At 40.9% G+C, this 23,007-nt stretch overlaps 1 protein-coding gene across 1 annotated transcript; it reads right to left on the bottom strand.

The window, feature by feature from the left end:
• Positions 1-4,348: 4,348 nt before the first annotated feature.
• Positions 4,349-21,237, bottom strand: RNASET2 (ribonuclease T2). Its single transcript, XM_088534826.1, has 9 exons — positions 21,140-21,237; positions 19,730-19,796; positions 16,574-16,629; positions 15,615-15,672; positions 14,650-14,720; positions 9,631-9,744; positions 7,799-7,844; positions 7,517-7,591; positions 4,349-5,175 (listed from the first exon to the last, which is right to left on the bottom strand). Exons 1-9 carry the CDS (start codon positions 21,226-21,228, stop codon positions 4,984-4,986), a joined length of 768 nt encoding a protein of 255 aa, XP_088390952.1. The 5' UTR covers positions 21,229-21,237; the 3' UTR covers positions 4,349-4,983.
• Between the last annotated feature and the right edge of the window lie 1,770 nt (positions 21,238-23,007).

Below are 23,007 nucleotides of genomic sequence, written 5' to 3'. Positions count from 1 at the left end.
AGTTGAGAATATCTGAGTATCCCACTTTACCTAACAACCAGGCAGGCTCCTGGCTCCCAGCCCGCCACAGACGTGTGGCCCGGGCATCTGGCAAATGCCTGGATAATAGGGTTTACGAGGAGGTGAAGTCTAAAGGGGCACTGCCCTCCCAGCGTGGTTTTGGACACCTGCAGTAGTTGGCACCGAGGAACCGACAGCTCAAGACATCCAGCCACATGCGGTCTTTGCGGTCAGTTTAACCTATGAAATCTAGACAAGGGAAATGGGTCTATGAAAGACCGATGGGCCACAGGGAGAGCACACAAGCAATGTGGCTGGCTTTCCTGCCAAGTGAGAGCAGGAGGACGCAGAACTCCCTCCGTGCCGGCTGGGAGATTGGGAAACAGAAACACTCCTCGCTGCAGCTGGCAATGGCAATTTTTAAAGAACAGTCCTGTCCGGAAATGATTTAACACAAGGTCAAATCTAAATCTACTGGGAAGCATCAGACTTGTTTATAGTGGTTATCATTTTTATAGAGGAATTGCTGATTTTAGTTCTTGAAAATTTTGCTTTGGCTTGTCTTCTTGCAAGCGTGCATTTTTGATACGAACAATAACTGTGTTACAGGAATATCTTAGATGAACAGCTTATTTCCTAAAAAATAAGCTTCATCTCAGAAGAGTATTTCTTACAAACAGCATATAGTATTCTTTAGTCTGCTCAGGAATTCTCTTATCAAGTTTGATCATTTCAGCTTTTTTTTTTTTTAATAAAAGATTTTGGGACATCAGTTCTTCAAACTGAGAACTGCATTTGAACATGATTTTTGTGCTGAATGTGTTGATAGGGATCATACCATCAGTTTGGGTGCATTTCTGGGCTTAGTTGCTCTTGAGGTCTATCTAATCCTTGCCCTGTCTGTGACCATCCAGCCAATGTGGGAGGAAAGCAATAACAAACACCACAGCAGACCAATATAAAATAATATTCCCATCTCCCTCATCAGATTTTACTTATCCTGCATTTTGTATTTACCAAAACACTTAATCTCCAAAGGCCAAGAATTTGCCATCTTTCTGGAAATGTATGATTTCTATCATCTGCTCTGAGTGATCAATGTCCCAGTTCCTGCAGCAGGGAACTGTTACACCCGGGAAGACCTGAGATAAGCCTTGCCAAGGAAACTGCCAAAGCAGCAAAGCAGCCTGAATTCAGAAGACACTCAGGGTTGCTTGTCACTAACTGCTGCACTGCTGGGACACAGCCAGCAAGCTTGCAAAGCCCTGACTTTCTCCCCCTGCCTTGTCAGCTCCACCGATCAGCAGGAAAAGCTTTGCCGGCGGCAGCGCTGCCCATCCGCGCCCTGCGCTTGGTGGTGCTCGGAGCCGCATCCCAGCGGAGCCCCAGTGCCTATCGCAACCCCACAGCGCTGAGGTGCCAGATGCAAGAGTGCAGCCCCCAAAACCCACTGGGGCTGTACAAACGCCTTCCCTGTTGGGGTCTGGTTAATTTACTTTACGATGCAGAAAAGAATAAAGCTCCCATCTTCTTCAGGCTGTGCTGGATCTTCAAGGCTGATCGGTTTTATCTTGTGCTAAGGAGCAGCCACGTGCTTAAGGAGGCAAATGACACTTTGCAGAGTTGGAGCGATAGCTGAGGCTCCCAATACCCATCTTTTTTCCTTTAGTATTTAAATTGTGTTAGTACTACTTTTGAGTTTATATATACAGTCTGATGAAAAGCAATTGCCAAGATTGGTAACAGACCACGAGCTATTGTTAGAAGCAAATATAATAACCAAACGTCCCTTAGACCAGCACTTAAGAGGCTGTGAGGTTATTTTTCCACCCATTTTAGCTTATCATTCATTAATCATTTTTTACTCAGTAGCATGCTGTTGCTTAGCATGCAGGCTTTGCACATCCCTCCTTTCCTCTCTCTCATTTTGGATTATGCAGTTTCTCCTCCAAGTTTTAAAATCTATCACCTCCCTCACACTCGTTGCATTTGAAAATTCGGCTGAGATGTGCGTGGAAGTTGTGCTATCTACTCTGTCACGGAGGTTGGAAGTTTCTGACTTATATTTGCTGACTCTATTTCATAAGAGTTAGCTTTATCATGGAGCATCTCACTGCCAGGTCTGTTAGTGACTGTGTCACTTCCTTCTACAGTATGCATTTGCAATAGATTGCTTGGCTTAAATTAATATATTGCACTTGAGAACTGCAGAGAATTGCTGTACAGTAAATTTTGTCTCCCTAGGCATTATTTGACATTATAAAAGGATATATAATTTATACTGCAATTAAAGGAACCTTCAGGCTATTGATTCAAGCTTCCATTAAGCAAATAGATATTTGTTGGTATGAGAACCAATAACTCTATTATTGCTTCCAAGTTTGAGCTTTCCTTGCAACTGATAGGAAACTATGAAAAGGACTGAGAGATGAGAACACGACTAGAGAAATGCAGGCAAAACCAAATCACTTAGTTGCCTATAGAGTATGTGGCTGTGGATTTTAAGGGATTTTTTTTTCCTACAGCACTTGCTCACCCAAGATGGCAATATTTGCAGAGAGATTTTGAGACTGCTGTTATTCTATTTCAGAGCAGTGTTTTTAACAGTGCCTGGCAAGCACTGACCTGGGTGCTCATGAGAACATTTGATGCTTTTTATTAACCTCAGCTCCCACTTTGCTCCCTGATGATTAGCAAATGAGGCTACAGCCCAGCAGTGGGAGAACTTTGCAAGGAAAGGTGAACGAGGGATTTCAAAGGACAAATAAAAAATTCTGAACTATAAAAAACATGACTTTGAGAAACAGAGGAATTTGTTTCTTTAAAAAGCTTATGATGGGAGTTTTAATTTCATGTTCATAATGCGCTTTCACTCTATGTAGCTGGTTCAAGACCTATGTACCATTTAAGTACTACTGCTGAGTAGTACTTAAGTCTCAGAGACAGGACCTGAGCTTTCCAGAGGTCTTTCAGCATCGGGGAGCTGCCTTTCCGGAGCTCAGCCCAGCCGCAGCGCCTGCCTCCCTCCCGGGTCTCGGCTGTTAGAGCCGTATCGTGGCACACGGCCGTCTTCATAAAACAACAGAGTAAAGCTCTGTGTGGAATCCCAAGCGGTCTATGGGAAACCTGGAACTGCTCACACAGAAGCGGGAGAACTTCCTGTACCTGAATTCACTCCTCATGCACAAAGTCCAGTGACAGAGGGGGAAGAATTTCACCTGCTGTTTTCAGCTCTATGCGTTTAGCTTGTTGTTTAAATTTGGAGCCGCAACAGGCGATCAAAAAACTTCAACCATTCCCCCACCTTGTCTGATTAGAAAAGCATGGAATTAAAATATATTTTTCTGAATTTAACATTAATAAAAAGTTTAAATAGAACTCTAAAAGTAGCAGGCCATGTTTCTGTCTATATACATATTTTTTTATTAGCTTTTGAGCACTAACAATTTCTTAAACAATGCCAGCACTGCTCCTGAGTATAGAAATCCAGTATTACTACTCTCTGATGAAAACAGATGTGCTATTATACTCAATATACACACAAACATATATACACACTGAAATTTTAAAAAGGGTTGTCTGCAAACTTCCCCTCTTATTATTACACCTAATTTTTAAACCAACCCTTAAAAAATTGTTGAAGTATCACAATATTTCCAAAAGGCAAGATATTTTTCCAGGTACTATATATTCTCTTTCCCTTCAAAATTCTCCATTTGTGACCAGTCATCCTTAAATGAATGCTGCCACAGTGACAGCAGTAGTGGAAAATGAGAGTATATGAATATTTCTAAATCCAGGACAACACAGCAATTTTTTGTTCCTAACACTGCATTTCATGGTTTTCAAGTAATGTTTTTCTAACAGATGGTTCTTTGAGCCATGACTTCTTTGAAAGACAATTTGGGACACTTGCATCAACACAGCATGTTATCCAAATTTGTTCCCATTTGGAAACTTTTAGCTTTGTTGCACATAATTATTACTGGATGGAGAACTGCCAGCATTTGTATTTTTCAGTGAAAATCTTGTAGTATTTACTGTTTCTCCTAAATAAAAGCTGTTTCTTGGAACTAAGTGAGAAAACTCATGTTTTCAAATGAATTTCAGGCATTCACACCTGTGTAAAAGTGCTAAATGATCAAATTAGATGAAAAATATGAATAAATATCATATTTTTATGGCATAACATTATTTTTGTGTGCTAGCTGGTAGCTATTGTACAACTGGTGGTTCATCATGAGTGTATAGAATGACTGAGGCAAACCCAAGTCTGAGAAAAAAGGACAACCTGCAAGTAAAAAGCTTCAAAGCTTCGTGGCATCCTGAGAAAGGCACCCATAACCACAGATGCCAGAAGCTGGTGAATGTTATTTACTAAGAAGCTGTGCAAAAGTTGTTGGCTTTGGTCCTCAGTGACATAGGGGTAAGAAAAGGTTTAATGTTCCAGAGGATGTGGCCTTTGTTTTCTACGTCTGGAAAGCTGTGAGTATTCGGTTTGGAAAAGGACCCCCTGGCAGCTCTCAAAGTTCTTCTGCGTAACATTGTTTTTCCCAAGAAACTGTCATCTCACCTCAGAGAGATGAGCATCCTTTCAGAATAAAGGATGACTTAACCCCCCAGCACGCTGGCAAAAAGTAGAAAAAAGGGACTAATGTGGGAGACAACTGCAAATGAAATGAAGTCACGGTTCTCTTTTGAGCATTGAGTCAACTGTAAATGAGCCAAAACAAGAAACACACAACTGGAAATCAGATCCCAACTCCAACAACAATTCAAGACTTCAGCCTATTGCAGAGGACAATACACTGTGGGCCATTCTCCTTCACCAGAGAAATGAGCACATTCTCCTTCCAGCGGAAATCCCCACAGCATGCCATTAAAAATGCACAGGTTTGGAGAATATTGCCAAGCCAAGACTGCTTTCTAAGGTATAATGCTTAAAGGGTTTTTGTTTAAAAAGTTTTTCAAGCTCTTGTGGTTTTATTTGTGGCCTTGGACCTGTAAAGGGTAGTAGGTAGGGAGAGTATCATTGCAGACAGATAACTCCCCAGTTCCCAGCTGCAAGTCACTCTGCATCCCCTTGGATTCACCCTTCGGCTCTGCGCAGTTTCTCAGCTCCAGGCTTTTGGTGAAGCAGAACTCAATCTGGCCAATTGTTTGTGCTTCTTCACCCTGGAGACAGGAAGAATGAGATCAGCTTGTTGTGGAGAAGAAAATGGACTAATATTTCAGATATATTTGCCATAGTTACATTACACAGTAGTGCTCAGTTGTAGCTATGCCACTTAAAAAAAATGTGAGGGAGAGACAGATAACAGAGGTAACACCCTGAACAGCTTGTAGCAAACAGCCCTCTTTAAGGAGCAAGCACACAAGGAAACACATTTCACCGTCACGACTCAGGAACGTCTGGGGAGATCAGACTACTAAGTCTCACTATGAAATGCTGTGACACAGATTATCAAGTCATCTTAATGATGCGCTCTGGCTGAACGATGGGAATGTTAAAGGAAAAGTCTGATATGGAAGGTCTCCTTTCATCAACACTGCCATTACAGGATGGCAATTAAGGCAAAGAAAATTTTCCAAAAAGGAGAAAGGAGAAGCTTTACAAAAGGTTTTACTGAGAGGAACACAAAGCAGTCTGCGAAAAATAGCAGAGATGTCATTTTTGAACTGCAGGACAGATAGGGAGGAAAGATATTGGCCACAAAAAGAAGAAAGAAGGCCTGGAAGCCAAGTGCAGCAAAGGAGATTATGAGGAAAGCCTAAAGAATGGACAAGTATGATGAAGTGCACGTGAAAAAACACTGGTTTAGAAACTGCTAAGCAGGACAAAAAATTTTGTACAAAAGAAAAAGAGTGTGTCGTGTCTATTTGTTAATTTTTAAGAAACCTAAGAACACAGAAAATCTGTAATATACTTCAGGCATCAGAGCTCCCTGACAAGGAAGTCTGCCACCTCAGGCAACTACAAGGCTGGATTGCTGAAAAGGGCCATCTTTACTTAACCGGAGTATCCTTTTTCCTCTCCATCAACCATTAGTTTCAGCTATTAAGCACAGGAGACTCAAACTGTTAAATGTCTTTCACCTAATTTGAACTATACCCCTGATTACACTAAAAGCAAACGGTGGAACTACAATGAATATAATCAGAACTAAAATCTGGGCTTTGTGTTAGCTTTGTATTTCTTCAACATCTAGAGATGGGTGAGTTTGCAACTGACATTCAGCCCTTATTTTTTTGGTGCTTAACTAATATAAATATACATTTTGAATCAGTTTTAACTTGTAATTCTTCTTCATGGAAAGCAACATCTGAGCATGAAAGGCTCACAGCATTGCTAAAGCAAATGAACTAACAACACAAGAGCTATTAAACACCAACAGCAACTGTATCTTGGCAAATTGTCATAAAACTGACGTCTGTGTATTTGCAATAAATGTGTTTCACAGTAAACCACTTTATCAAATTCAAGGCCCTCTGTAAGAGGAAGAACTCTCTTGTCTCTCTCCTTTCCTCTGCCTTCCTTCTTTTTTAAAAAGGACAGGAAAGCGAGTAACACTTGTAACATCTGGAATCTTGTTTTGCTCCTTCAGAGGCACTTTGGCCTCAGGTGTGTGCCTGTATTCTTGACAGTGGCACACTGTCTCTGGGCACCACGTTTTCCAGTGCACTGTGGCTCTCAGCCCAGCCATTGCCAAGGAAAGGTAAAGGGAGATGGAAATTTTAGACAACATTCTTGTACAGAAAAGACTATGGCCATCTTGAGCTACACTGAAGCTCAACCTGCCTTTTTATATAGGTAGAGCCTTTTTGAAAGCAACCTGAGACAAGCTTCTGAATTGCTGTATTTCTGAGGGAGTCTGTTCAATCAGTCACATCTTCCTGCAAAACACCTGAGCCATGCCCAGCGAGGGAAGGACAAGCACCGCTTTCACGGGTAGTACGTTCGCCAAGGCCTGCAGTCACAGGCTCCTTTCTGATCACAGCCGTTAACCCTCGTAATTTCCTTTATGGGGACTAAGGTTTAGCAGGAGGAGCAGACAGGACTCAAGTGCAGCTTCACCTCTAGACTAATGGTTACAGCATTCCCTCATAAGCTGCAAAACAGATGCAGGTTCCAGTTCTTTGAGATGAAGGCAGCTTTCAAACCCAATGCTCCCATTTTCTGGTCAAGTATACTAGCAAAAAGGTTCACCATGGTATACCAAGGGTGAAGAGAGGGCATTTCCTTCATGAGCCGTATTTATGCAGCAACAAAAGGCTCCATCAATAGTAACCTAAGCTGAACTCAGTGATGCCACTGTGTAGGCAACATTTTTATGACTTAACTCTAAGAATTCAGCAATATCTAATTTGCAAAGGGCTATAACATAGCAGGGCCTAAACTTCCATATCTTGAATGTCTTTTTTTTTTTCTTTTGGTCTTTGACAAACAAGGTTAATTTTAAGAAAAGGGTTTTTGTTTGTTTGTTATTGTGTGGGGTTTTGTTTTTTTTTTTTTTACCTCTTCTGGAGGAAGACATTGGATCTTTGGTGTTACACCATAAACTTGTGTGAGATCTTCTTTTATGGTAGTCATCTGGAAAAAATAGAGAGCTCAGATAAATGAAGAACTCACTAGCAGTAACTTCTTCCAGCAGTTCTCATATTTGTAAGTTAACAAAAGCTCATAGATAAAGCACAACTCTAAAGAACTATACGGTTAAAAGATACTACTTCGTCTTTAGCAAACACTTGACTTCTGCTGAGAAAAGAACACTCAAATCATTTTATAAAAGACTCTTACCTTGTAATACGTACTGCCCGGCTTTATCCCAGCTTTCAGGAGAGAACTGAAACAAAGACAAAATACCTTCCATGACTCCTGAATGCCAATATAGCTTCGTAACCACAAGGAAAACGGAGAGACTTGAGGAGAACTTGGCAAGCACTACCACGAGGGAGAGCAAGGGAAGCTGTTTCCCACCCTCTCCCTTTTCCAGGAGGCCTCTTCACCACCCTGCCCAGCAGGGTGGCCCAGAGGTGACCCTACCTGTCCAGAAGAGCTGGAAGGAGCAAGTCTTAGGTGTAACTAGGGAGAGGAGAATACTGCTTTCACTTGTCGGCTCTTCCTAATGCTCTGTTGAGTGCCAGCTGGGGATACAGTTTAATCACTTCCTATTGCCCTGGGGCATTCCCTCGTGCTCTGGCCCTGGGGAAGGGATCAAGGAAGAGTCACGAGGTGCTCTGCGAGGTGCTCTGTGCATCCTCGTGCGCAGCCTCAGGGGAGGCTCGCTGGGTCGGGAGGCTCCCGGCGTGTGGGAAGAGGCCCGTGGCCTGCAGGCCTCCATCAGCACCATCAGCGCCCTGGCAGGGACGTTTCCATGGTCTCTTAGTAAGCAGGTTTTTGAAGAGAAATGTTGCTCACCTAAGGGAAGCAAAGTAACTCTCCAAAATCTGTAGCCTACCTTCCCACTTCTCTAGACGTGCACCTTGCACAAGGTTTAATATGCTGGCAAGACTTGGGACCCAACAGGTGCTGAGCCCAGCTTCTTCAGTAAGAACTGGGAATGTTCAGCACCTCTCAGGATTTAACCCCGTGAGTGCTAACAAAGTTCAGTCCTTCCAAAGGCAGGTCCTGAACAGCGGAGATTTAATGCAATTGACTAGAGCTCTGTGTGTTTGGCATCGTCATTTGTCACTGCACACAAGCAGGCCAGTAAATAAGACAGTGTTCTGTCATTCTTACAACTCCTGCTCGATATCTTCTATTTAATAAATTATTTTTGGAGGCAATCTTTTAATCACCATAGCACTACCTTTTCTCATTAAAAGATATAAATGAAGTACAATGAGAACATGAGAAGCCTTTACTCTGTTCACTGAAGATTAGATTAATATGTTCATTTTTACAACAAAGAAAGCGCTACAAACAATTAACTTCAAAATGTTTCCAGTCTCTATCATTTTTCAGTGTTGCATATGCTGATTAAAGGAGTCACATAGCTGGTCACTGCACCATCTGTAAAATTTTTTAGTCACACCATCACATACGCAAATGACTTACCAGACATTACTAATTTTATTAGTACATATGACTCTTAAGCACCGTGCCTAGAAAAATCTGATTAAGATACTACAAAAACATGGTGGGGGATGGAATAAAGACATATTTCCTTGCCACACACGAAAAATGAATAAGATTTTGGTAAGACATTCCTTGAAAAAGTGATAAAAAATGAGCTGGATTTTTTAAACATACACAGTTCTAGATAAATATGGAAAAACCACCTCAGTATGACTCAGAAGTTTATGAGTGTTGTCACTTAATTTTGAAGTGTACAGGTATCGCAGGTTTTTGTTAAATAGATATATCTGACAAGGACCTTTAAAATTCATTGGCACAGTGCCTCAAAAGACACTGTGAAGTATGTTGCTGGCTCCCCAGGCTCCAAAGTAGCCAGAGATGTGATCATCAGCCCCAGGCAGCCCTGTCTGTGAACTTTGGTATTAAAAATCATTTATGCTAGTGCTCGTTCTCCTCTGCTGTCAGCTATTTAGACTTTTTTTTCTTATTAGGTAGGAAACATTTAGAAGCCGTTTGAAATAGGAGGCAGACCAAGCAGTTCACTTACGTACCTGTTAAGATCCACCTGCTTATAGAGTTCCAGAGCTTTACCAAAATACTTCTTCTGAGAATTAAGGATCTGCAGTGTGGCTGCACAAGTTCCATGCTTATCCCACTCGTGTTTCCTGTAGATGGAAAGCAAATTTCACGTTTTAGAAAACACCATTTGCAGAGATAGAGCATGTGCAAGCTAGCCAATATGCTTCAGTGAAGTAACTGAAAGAACATAAAAAATACTGCACGTGCAAAAAGCAAAACCAAGAAAAACCCACTCCTACCATTTCAGTCATTTCAATACATTTATTTTTTTCTAGTAGAGTTATTTTCCAAAAGATTTTAGACCTACAAGGAGAGTTGGGAAGAAGCCTAAGTCATTCATCCTCATGATTTATAGCATCAGACTACAAGAATTCTTTCAAGAAAATACAAGTTGATCTTAAGTTTGACGGTTTCATGAAAAGAGACTTTTCAAATTACTGTAAGAATGGTGGAAGAGAAAGGGAAGGATAGTCCAATGGCTAGGAAATTATTAGGGGCCAGGAACATCCAGAATCAATAAGTTGTGCAAAAAGCCACATATTTATTGCGCAGGTGGATAACTTTCTTCCCCCTCTCTAACATATCTTAAAAAGATAGCTGAATTCTCAAGGCTGAAGACTGCAAGGTGAGGAGATAATGATGATTATGATTATTAAGATAATAATGATTATTAAGATAATAATAATTATTTCAGTCTTAAGATGACTAAGAGATCTCTACGACATAAGAGCATGACAAAACTTTATCAAGCCAACAGGATTGTTCTGGTGTTTCTTTCACACTAGCTTAGTCCAAAATATATCACTTTTTTGAGCTGTCTCCTTTTGAAGACTCTTAATAGCTAAATTAAGGAATTTATGAAATAAATATGTATCACATTCATGCATATGATACAAAGTTCTCTTCTTGTATTCCTAAGTGATATTTGGAGGTCAGAAGAGCAAGAATTTGCCCCCAAAGTGCATATTTCTCATCTTGTATAATTTCTAGTGGAACTTTAAAGCGAATTTCAAAGCACTGAAATTTTTTCACAAGTGAAAAATCTTATTTTGGGTGGATCATTGTAAATGCACAAGCTTCTTACACAGGACTGTTGCCTCAAGTTTCACTTTGTCCCCTTGCTGGATCTAGACATGTCTAGTGCAATCTTGCCTCTATTGCACTACCAACTGTCCTAATGCCAAGGAACAGACTGCAAAAGAAAACAATTCTTGCAATATTGTGATATAATCTCATATATAACAGAAAAAAAAAATGTGGCAAAGCTCCAAAGATATTCCTATGAATTCTAAGTCTACTGAAAGACTAAGCAGTATAAGCTATAATACGAACATCTGTTGTTTTGTTTCATGTTTTTTCCTTCAGATTTTCATGAGTCACTGGTGTTAAACAGGTGTCAGTTCAGCAGACACGCACAAAAAGTTATCATCTAATCACAGATGCCTGCTCCTACCAGCACATTCCCTGATGTGATGATGCCTTGATACTTAATGAGGAAGCAAAGAAGCAGAAGGTCCATTATTTTTCACCTGAAAGCGTGCTTTTGAGTTCTTCATTCCTAACAAAAACTAAAACAAAAACTAAAGATTCTTCTTAAGAAATTAAAGCACTTTAAAGACGTTATCCTTGGAACTAGAGAAATTGGAACACTACCTTTGAACAGAAAATGAAAAAAGAAACTGTATGTCCAAGAGATTTGACAAAGGGGAGAGGATGGGTTACTGAAAGATTTTCACTATGTGTTCACAAATTCAGCCTTAAAGTAGACATAAAACAGTTCTGATTGCAATAGGTACCTCATGGTCCTTTTAGCTTTTTGTTGAAGAGAACTAGCAAAACTATGCAGCAAGTTTTAACTGGAGCATGTCTGGTTTAAATGGAAGCATATATGTCCAGTGAATTGTCAGCTGCCTGAAAAACTCCACTTAAAGTTGGCCAAACAGCAGATTTTCTGAAAAGGTACTTGAAATGAGAAATGAGAAAAGAGACTACAATTTTACAGAAGATGGAAGCTCTTTTGGAGGCAAATCTGGCAAGAGATATGGGACAGTTAGTTTGGACCATAAGCAGACAACAGTCAAATCCAAAAGGCAACTAGAACAGCAAGAAGCTGGAAGAAAAGACTTGCATGCAGGATGCCAATATTTTTCAAAGATTATATTCACATAGATGTGCAATAGGATAAAATGTGGTGTCCCTCTTTTCTAGGTTTTCCACAGTACTTTTTTTTTTTTTCTGCTGTTTCTAGGAGGAAGGTGGACACGGAAGGCCGCGGATCTGACTATGCTCTGGGCGCACGTTACTGCTGACAGGCAACTGCTACTAGTCAGCTAGGCCTGACTGCCCCAGGCAATGGGACTGTGGGGTTCCCAAAAGAAAAAAAAAAAAAAACACAGGGATACCCAGAGACAGTGCCACTGCTTCACCAGTTGTGGAAAGCCATGAGCAGACACTGATCAGGTTTTCAAATCAGCACTGTGAGCTTCCATAGAAAAAGAGCTAATTTGGAGTCAGTTTAAAACAATTACAGCAACTGCAAGATGATGTTTCCTTTGACTGTGTGATTTGTTTTTTGCAGCAGAGCCACATGAAGAAACAGAGCAGTGAATATGCACCCAATTCCGACAATTAAGCACACGCATATGAAATTTCACCTTTACCTCTTCCACCTCTTCCACTGCAGCAAACTGAAGTGGTTAGGAAATGGAGGAGCTGCAGCTCTCAGGAAAGAAAAAGAATTTGTGTTCAGAAATCAAAAGAATTAATGCCTCAGTGTTCTTCACCGAGTCCTTCATGTGGGCCAGAATAAGACAAGGTCATTCCGCTGAAGCCACAGCTCATACCGGTGTGCAATGTGGATAGAGAACACAGCTTACTGTGTGTAGAAGGAGCACCAGCGCTTCTGTACTGCTCATATTCATGAGCAAGGCACTGGTGCTGAACACACACAGCAGTCAAGAATTTTGCTGCTCAGTTTGCTCCATGTAGGACACAAGTACATGGGCAGGCATGCAGGAGTGGGGCTTACCACATTCGATTGGGGTCTACTGTGTAGTTTGTCTAGCTCCATCATAGCTTCTCTCTAGAGTGTTGTTAAGAATAAATGCTAGGCTTGCACTGCGCAAGGCTGACTTCTACAAATGAACTATTAAGGGGCTGCAAAAAAAAAAAAAAAAGGCAAAGGAATGAAACTGGTACAGTTCAGCTCTGTGGAAATGAAGCTGAAACTCAAAGATACTTCGCTTCCTGATGTGTGCAGCAAGGACGGAGTTTCCCCAAGCAATCAGTCATGCAGATGTGGCAGACAGAAGCTCATCAGGTGGATCTGAGGAATCCAGAAACCACCCAGCTTGAAAACTGCCTTATACTCTTAACTGCCTTAAGAGTTTTCATTTACAGAAATTTCAATTAGGATTGCCAATTACAGTGAACTTTTTTCACCTCACTGAAAGGAATGCAGTCAATCAAAGTACTAGCTACAGTGTTATAATCTGGTTTGTATTGCTTTTATACTAATATTTCCAGGTGTTGAAATAAATGCTACTAGGTATCCTTGAAGTGAAAGGAAAAAGAGCTTGACTAGATTTGCTCACACCTGCTGCCAACCAAAATACATCCATTAGTAAAATAAGGACGGCTCTGCACCCATTTCAGCTGAAATCACTTATTTTCATGAACAGGTGGTCACAGCATGGGCTGCACTAGTTCCAGGAGACATTTTTCTTCTCTTCCAGAAACAATTTAAACTGGAGCAAGCTGAGAGAAGCAGTTGAGCTCTCCCTGGCACACAGGGATGACCCAGCACAAAAGTAAACGGGTGGATGGAGAAGCCTGCACAAGTGCCCTTAACAGGATTACAGATTTAGGCTGCCATAAGGCACTTGTGGAACTAGTTTAAGACTGAGGACCAGGACAACTTGTAGAGTGAAGACAAAACTAACAGACAGCCATTCCTTTCAAGGCTTTTCCCAGTGATATAGGGAGGAAATAGTCATCCAAAGGAAAGCTCCCCAGGCACAGAATTCACTGAATAGCTGGGATAGTTTTAGAAGTTACTGCCCCTAGCTATGTACTCTGCTTATTGCCTGATATCACTGCTTTCACACTAGGTCTGGAAGAACAAATTGCATATCCATACCTTAGCTGATGCCAGCTCACAAAGCAGCATATTAACTTGAACTACCACGTCTTTTAGTTTAAAATGATGCGCTCCAACTGAAGCTGGTGCAAACCCCACTACCTACTTCTCTTCAGTGCCAGTGTCCCATTACTCAGAAAGGAAGAGTAGCTTGGAGAAGGATGAAAACAGGACTGTAATCAGGAGAGATCAAAATCTCCTCCTTTCCCATGAGCTTGGCAAGCTGATGGCAAGCTAGTCAAGAGCCCACTTGATCTGGGTTTAGACTGCTAGAAAAATAAATAGTAAGAGAAGAAGCCTGCAGAAAAGTAGCCAGGACTGTCTAATCTATCTTATTTTTCCGTTCACGCCTTTGCAAGGAAGCCCAGAAAAAAAGTTTCCAAAGGCCAGCAGCACCATGGAGCTGGCTAGAGAGAGGCCAAAAAGCCGTTTTGCAGCTCTTCTGTGACATCCCAGGAGAGCTTCTGCCATTCAGATTTAAATGTGTCAACAACAGCTGCTTCTTCTCCCTGAGGGCAAAGAAAGCAGATTCTCTCCCTCCCTCCAAGTTCCACTTCTCAAAAAGCTCTGCAACAGCCCCCTCTTTAAGTGCTTTTTGCAAATGTTCTAGAAACAAATCTAGAAAGGTGTTGGGGTTTTTTTGTTGTTTTTTTTTGTTTGTTTGTTTGTTTGCTTTTAAATAAGACTGAGAAGTCAATAGGAACTGCTTCAGTGGTGTCCAGGACAGTGGCTACTTCTCAGGCTCATGCCCTCTCTGGGTACAGTACACACATCCCACCAGAAAAATTCCCAACTCATATGTACTTTTTGTAAAAAAACATCCAAAATACTGTGGAGTTTTGTTTGAACTCACCAGAACTGCGTGCGATTCTGGGATGAATGAAGCACATCAGGCCAATAGTGTCTCATGTCTGACATAAGATCCTAAAAAATAACAAAAATAAGGAAAAGCACCTGCAGAGCTCAAAAGCTATTTTCTAAAACAGAAGCCTGTCTTTCAGCATCTCTGACAAGCATTCACTGGCAGAAAAAGGAAAGAAGCCCTTTCCCCACAATATTCTGAAAATGTTGCTGTTGGAGGCGACAGGTAGGTGCAAATACCTAAATAGCTGAAACAATGTATTAAAATATAGATCCTCTGCCTCCTTCAATTGTCTTGCCAATTTGTGCAATCATGGAGCTTTTCACATTTGTAGGCTCAATCTCACATCTATGTTTATAAAACATATGAATAAAATTTAGAATTCTTCATTTTTAATATTACAAGACGACAATGCACTGCAGTTTTCATTCTTCTTCTCTTTCTTATCTGTGCCTACACTTGGAGATATTAGAGAAGATTTTCGTTTCTCTTAGCAGCCCCAGCAGAAGAAAAGGGTTTAAAAGAGCCGATGCTCAATAACAGCCCTGGGAGAGGCCACAGACAAAATGTACTCTGAACTATGTCCTATTTTATGAGTTCTGGCTTGGCAGCAGAAAATTATTTTTAAAAGAACATGAATTAACTGTAACCTCTTTTTCACAGGCACTTGTTATCATTGGAGAGTCACAACCTATATGCTCTACTTTTTTCCAGCAGAAAGTGCCTGAACACGTCAAACCACACATCTACAAAATTAAATGCAAAGGGCTGCTGATCATCATAGCACTACAGGCTTCAAATAATAACAGAAACACATACTGAATATTTGGAGTCTTTAAAAGAACATAGTTGTCAGTAAACTGCTCGAAGAGCAGACACATTCAGAGATACAGATTTTGCATACAGGATGTGCGCTCAGCCCTACGAGGTAAGACTGTTTTCATTTAAATAAATACCTTAATCTCGGTGACATTGAAGTGCCATGTCCTATTACAATCTTCACCTTTGTTAGGCCTAGGGAAGAAAATCAAAAGCGAAAAAAAAAAGATTTCTAACAACTCATGGTAGGCGGCAGTGTATCATTAGCCTAAATTTTAAACATGCAAGATTATAACTGGAAATCTGATCTAAAATACAAATGCAAGAAACCTATCTGCATCCACAGTGCTTTACAACTAAAAATTTAAGACATTAATCATGGCCAGAAAGTTCCCCAGAGAAAAAGGCTGATAGGCCCTCCAATCACTCACATCCTGTGCAACAGACATACAGGGGAGCGGAATGATATGGAACGGTCTTGCACATAAGGTCACTATTGAAGCCGACGTCTCCAACCACTGTATCCCGTGATGACTCTGTAGGTCACCACTGAAATCTAGGCACGATGCTGCTCACCCTCCCAGGGCACAGGGCCCACCAACCTCCTCTGCTGAGTTTCTCCCCTTATTTGTCATTATAAAAACCTTCAAAATGGTGCTGTTCACATCAGTTCCTGCAAGCTGACTTCTTGGAAGCAAATATATTTTTCCTAGGCCTTTACAATATTTATGCTGAGTTAAGACTCCTAGAGCCACAGGCAGTCATGAGACACTAACAGGGAGAGAGAGAAAGAGGGGAAAACTTTTTATGTTTGACATCAATGATTTTATGAAAAGATGTGTAAATAAAAAGCTTATGCAGCAGTAGGATTTTAGGAGCTCAGCGAGTCATGAGATAGATATACAAGAATGTATTTCAGTTTTACATCAAAATACAGGTTTTTGATTTCCAGCAAAATGAGGGTTTTTGTTTCAAGCAGTCATAAGATAAAATAGACTGATTGATTGAGTCCTTGACAGAAAAAGCATTAAACATACTAGTACAAAACTTTTTTTTTTTCCCCCCAAGTAGAAATAAAAGCAGTCTATCATCATACCATAGTCCGTGGATTGTCCAGTATTTCGGAGGGTCTTGACAGTCATTAGCACTCATCTGTGGAAAAGAAGAATACCGGGTACTTGTTGTGTGTGTTCAGAGGCAATGGCTTAATGAGAAAATAAGAGTTCAAAGTGCTAGGGAAAAATGAGAGCTCTGACTTGCCCCAGAACTGATGAACTCCAAATACCTGAAGCAGTCAGGGACTGCCCCGCTCACTCGAGATCAGCTGGCACAAAATTTTGAAGCACATGAAGTGAATACCAGAAAGCATTTTGAATGAGCAGGGTAAAAATAAAACAAAGGACAGGTTCTGAGTCAATAGAGGACAGTCTGATCCATGCTAAACGAATGGATTTAAGTATACCTTTATCTTGCAATATTCTGCCTGCCAGTGTTGAATATTTTTCTCAGTATCAGACCTTTCCAAGCAGTCCAGAGCTACCAAAATCAATGTATTTTAATAAGTCAAGAAACTGTAGTATTAGACAAGCACACAACCACCTGCAAAAGTCCAGGAGTATTTTGCTATTGGATTACAAAGAAAAAAATACAGAAGGAAAAAAAAAAAAAAAAAGATAGGTGCTACCAAACACATCAAATAGTTTGCTTACTCCAAGCAAAATGGTGAGAATGTAATTTTTAAAGTTTTTGGTTTGAGGGAGGAGAGCAGGGAGGGAGCAACACATACACTCCCACCAAAAAAGCCCCCACATAAAACTTTGGATAATGCAGGGAAAAGCAGCCTACACATCAACTGTCTTTTTAGATTACATTACTTATTCACGACTACACGAAAGGAGTTCTCTGCTCACGCATCAGAGAATACCATCACTGTTTCTTCCCTGATTATTCTGCTCAGCAATTATGGTTTTTAAAATCAACAGCTTTACCCATTAAATAAGATCCTCCTCAGGCTTTCTTCCCCTGAAACACCAGCTTCCCTTTTCAGCTCTGCACTTCACCTCCCGCCTCGGCTACATCTCCGTGCATTCCAGGCAAGCTCAGGGCGGAGAGGCCCCGCGTGCTGCCACGGCGCAGGCCCCGCGCAGCTCCCGGGGCTCTCCAGGCCCAACGGCGGCCCCCAGCAGCCAGCCAGGCCCCGCCAGCCGGGCGGCACAGCCGTTGGGCCGGGTGCTCCAGCACGGCGTCAGGCGCAGCCGTTGGGCCGGGTGCTCCCAGCACGGCGCTCCCTGCGCGCCGCGGGCCGACCTCCACGCACGTGAGGGCACGCGCGGCTGCCAGGGCTCAAGGACGACTGAGGCGCACGGGCAAGGCCAGAAAATGAGCACCGCCCCAGTCTGTCGGCACTGGAGAGACACTCAGAGTTACAGCACGCTTGGGATGCAGCACAAAACCCAACTGAACGCCCAAGAGCTGCGCAAAGACCTGAGCACCCCGATGGCTCGGCCTCGGGGAGACACGCGGCACCCCCGGGTTCCTCCACACCTTTTGCCACCTCACCCGTACGGCCCCATGTGCTGCCAGCTCTTAGATCAAGGCTGCCTGCCACACATGTGGGGCAGCTGCACTCACTCGGCTTCCTGCTTTCAAAACCTTAGCGCCGGTGTTTTCCAGCATTAACAAATAGATAGCTGGTAGAGGAGGAAAGCTAGAAAGTCTGGCTCAGCAACGTGGAGGAATGCAAAAAAACACTTATCATGAAACTAATCTCAGGTGTTTTGGTTGGTTGGTTTTTTTGTGTGTTTTTTTTTTTGTTTGTTTTCTCTCCATTCATTTGGAATGTTTCTGTCTATCTTCTACTACAAAATATCATACGGATTTAGCATAAAGTGTAAGAAAATCTACATTTTTTGATACTTGATAGGTTCACTCACGCAGTACCTTTTAAGGTCGTAAAGGTTATTTGTCAGCATTTCAGCAATTGCCAGCATTTATCAACAGCACCCCTCTGCAGTGAAGAGTAGTAGCCAGCACTAACATATAACATAAAAGGGTTTGGTTTTTTTTGATAGTTTGACTCTTTTATTCAGGTAAGCAGGGGTTTACTGCTGCTTTTGGCTCTGAATGCCCAATTAGAGTAAACAAAGCACCCACAACTCTGCCAGGTTGTAACAGTGATGTTTCCTCAACACAGAGTCAGACATAAAGGGCAATTCTCCCTTCCTCCCCTCAAAAATGAAACAAGACAGAACAGTGGCTGCTCCTTTGCCCCAAGTTGTCATTCACCTTGGAGTTTGCTCTTAAACCTACACACACATTTAACTAACCTAAGCATACATATTCTCCACAGAAATCTTTAGCAGTAGTTTTGTCATTACTGCTTCTAGGAACAGGAATCATAAGTACCTATAGCACAAAAGGAAAACTCTAATATTGTAAATATATAAGAAACCTAAATGTCCCAGAACTGGGATCTTTTGGCTGCAGGGATCAAGCATTTGCCCAAGAGCAAAATTTGTCTTTATTACCTACAGGATCCTTCATCCTTGTATCAGTAGATCTGGTCACATTTTCCTTTTTAATATATTGTATATTTTTAACTTAGCTGGTTTTAAGTATTTAAGGCTTTCAGGTATTTCCTGTATTAAAGTTCTACTTATCAGATGGTTATAGATATTTATTAGCAAAAGGACCATATGAATTGCATCCCTTAGCTGTGCTCGTCAGTACGTTGGGTTCATTTTCGTTCCCTGCCCCCAGACACGGAAGTGCTCAAAGATACCTGCCGGAACAGCTGCCAATCTCGTTTTCTTTTTTTCCTCCTGATTACATGCATATTTGACAAGCTTTCACTAAAACTCTGGTGCCAACACTATATGGCGCATCGAACTGTCTGTCAACTAGTCTGCTGTTTCAATCAAATAAGGCACACAGGTCTCCTTGCACAGTATGGTCAAGTCCAGGTCAAAGGAGACATCAGTAGAACATATACAAAGCAATTAAGGCTTATTACACAGTATGGCCTGCATTGACTACTATATCCATAACATGCCAAAACTCTGTGTTATTTATCGCTACTTTACAGAGTGTGGAGAAAGTCGCATAAAGTTGGATCAACCACTGCCTTTATAAATATACAGGGGCAAAACCAGGATTAAACACGTAAGGGTCTCTGTTGTTTTCCAACATATACTGTCCATTTTCCACAGCCTCCCTTTTCAGGATAAAGGAAAACAGAAGACAAAAATCTCACCTTGCATACAGTCACTGGCCAGTGATGAGCAAGATACAGTTTTTCCCATGTATGGGGATAAGGGTCACTAGAAAAAGAAAGAGAAATCTATTTTTCTCAAACATTTCAAAAAAGAACACCCCTGCCAGCTAGCAGCACAACACTGATTTCTGTATTACATTGGTTTTAGAGCCCATTACTGTTTATAATTTCTCTTGCGTTATTTGAGAATTACAAGCACAGCAGGAACAAACCAAAACAAATCACAGAAATGAGCAACATATTTAGAAACCTGTAAATACCCTCTTATTGTTAAACAAGTTTCCCATCTAGCATCCTATCTCCATATGTTTGCTGCTTCTCAAAATATGGAAAAAGTTTTGTTCTGTTTTATATATAGAAGAGTGCTAACTTGCAAGTTCTTATTGCAAAAAAAAAAAAAAAAAAGATGTCTTAGGCTACAAAGAATCTTGTATTTCTGCATGATGAGTATATCAGCTGAAAAGAAAGTAAGCAAGTAAACAGCATTCTTGGAGACTACAAACAAGCAAAAGCAATACAGCTGACATATGCAAGAGGTGCAGTTTGATCAGACTAGCGTCACCAGCCCCTCAGGCCAAAAAAAAAAAGCAAAATGCAGGGTGCTAAGCAAACACAAATCTCCAAAAAAACCCTCAATTTATGATTTCACATATAGCTACTGTCAACACTGCATTTTTAAAGCATTAACAATTCTAACTGACCTTTACTGCTGCCGTGGAAATCTGAATAGAAGAATTCCCTAATATTATATAGTTGTTGATTTCCTTGTTTAAAAATATGTCCTTGATTTAAAAAAAAATCAATTTTTCCTAGGACTCATTTTATTGGCTAAAGATACAACAATAAAAAGGATTCAGGTTACCAAAAGAAAGTAAGTTTTAGCATCTTAAGCTTGTAACTGCAGCCCAAGTAAAGCCATGTTGAGCCACCTGATCCAGGTTCAGGGATCCATGTCCATGTCCCTTTTTTGGACCTGACAGGCGTCTGCCCTGGGCAGTTTAGCTCAGTGGGGACAATTCCTGCTGAGGGTGGTAGTGGTGGTGGGGGTCCAGGTTTCTATCATTTCTGTCTGAATTATTTCTCAGATAAAAATAATTAAAATTAATTATTATTTTTGTCCAGTTACTACATCGTGTGTCTGCATCATTGTACCAAGAACATAAGATTGGTTTGTCTTTTTTCACGTGTTTTCTTAGGTATGAACACCTCCTCCCCTTCTCCAGCAAGGTGCACCATTTTACCGGCCTAAGGAAAAGATCAGACACGAAAAAAGACCGTAATAGAGCAGGGATTACTCTGATTAAAAATTCAGCTATGATGCAAAAATCTGTGCTGTGCACTTAAGAAGTAACCAAGATGCCAGAGACTTCTTTTGAATTCACAACTTACCTTAGAAGGGATGTATCTGCAGTACATCCACAGCACAGCACCATAGAGAAACAACCAAGAATCCAGTAGTGCAGATTAGCAGGCTCCATTTTGTTAGTCAAGTAAAAGGTGCTACAAAAACAAAAAAGAAAGAAGCCTTTAGTTATCCAGTTTACTAAACTGCAGATTTAAAAATCACTGAAGGACCAGAGTCCTCACAGAAGCAACAGGCACTGACAACTCTGTGGTGGATTTAAAACCATGAACTAAGTGAGGATCTCTCCCAGTGCTGCATCTGATTTGTGACTCATATATTTATTCCCATATTCCAGTAAATAGATATATGCATTTTCTATGTAACCCTACTTTATGTAAGAGAACACTCCACTTGTGATCAGCTCACATGCCCAAAGAGACTAAATGTTTATTTAATGACTCAAACACTGAATATTCATCTCAGATTCACCAAGGTTGATATCAGAAAACCGCTGGATAAGAAGTATCATGTCTACAAGTACAGTTCTCTATAAACTTAAGTCAACTTCCTGACAGGTCAAAAAAAATGCTGCTGGAAATGAATTAATTCCTGTTCTTGTCCTACACCTCTATAAAAGCATGTGACTGCCTGGCCTGTCTAACACCTTGTGAAGCCAAGAAGTCAAGTGGAGTCAAAACTTCACTTCAACCAACAGCATTTTTGCTTAGCTCAGGTCAAACCGCCACCCCCATCCTGTGCAGATTTACCACAGCACCTCAAAGGTTACTTCCCAGATGCAGAAATAGAAGCACATGCACATATTTACATATACTTGTTTATGCTTCGCCAAACCTGCTTTCCAACTTTCCCTTTTTGAGAGATATGCTCCATATGATTATGTCTCTACAATTTGTAAAAGATACATGATCAAGCCAAGATCTAATATCTCTAGATAGGCCTTAGCTGGTAACTTCTCATTTCTGATCGACTTTCTTCAACAAGCTCTGAAAAATATCCACTGAGCATGCAGGAAAAACACAGAAAAAAATCAAATAACTCAGAGAAGGCTATTTTGTATGCAGAACTGATCAACGATAAAAAACTAGTCCTTAGCAAAGACAGATAAAGCAAGATATGCACCATATGCTGAAGAAAGTGTTTTATTCCTATAATGGAGAAAACCTCACAGAGAACTGCAAGGTGCCCGATTTCCCTGGGCACTCTGCATTTACATGGCTGTTGAGTCCCATCACACGAGCAGTAGGGATTAACTAAGTGACACTGAGCTGCCCAGACCCTCCTTAGCATTTCATCAACTGCTACTTTCAACTGACAATCAATCAAGGAGAACTTATTTCTGCATGACACTCTATCTACCCAAGACAAAACGTTCAGAGATGCATGGAGTCTTTACATAAAATTCAGTATCAGACAGCACCGTTATCATGATGAGGTACCCAAATTAACCTTTGTCAATTACATCATTATTTAACATTTACTATTGTTTAAATTTTCATATGCCACCTTGAGTGCAATGTCAACCATAGCACATGCTTTTTTGGATGCTAGCAGTTAATCACCTTTTCATTATTCCTTCCGGCAAATTCTTTTTTTTTCCTTTTAATGACTAGTTTGAATAAAATAAAATAAAATAAAATAAAATAAAATAAAATAAAATAAAATAAAATAAAATAAAATAAAATAAAATCTCAATTTCCCTGTTTACAATTCACTTTGGGAGTACAGATTTGGAGAACAGATAAAAGGTTGCAGAAGACCAGCTCAGTACTTGTGAGAAGCCTGTATCGATAAGAGTACAACACAGTGCAGTTAAACTTCTCCACCAGCACTTAGAGGGGAGGTTTACAGCAGGCAGGTGGTTTGACAACTAAAGGCACAAAAATGAACTCTG

The sequence above is a fragment of the Tinamus guttatus genome, unplaced genomic scaffold (assembly GCF_059628265.1).
Source record: "Tinamus guttatus ecotype Peru unplaced genomic scaffold, ASM5962826v1 Tinamus_guttatus_pri_ptg000601l, whole genome shotgun sequence".
In the NCBI taxonomy this organism is placed as follows: domain Eukaryota; kingdom Metazoa; phylum Chordata; class Aves; order Tinamiformes; family Tinamidae; genus Tinamus; species Tinamus guttatus.
Note: the sequence above shows the minus strand (reverse complement) of the source record. Positions and strands in the feature narration are given on the sequence as shown.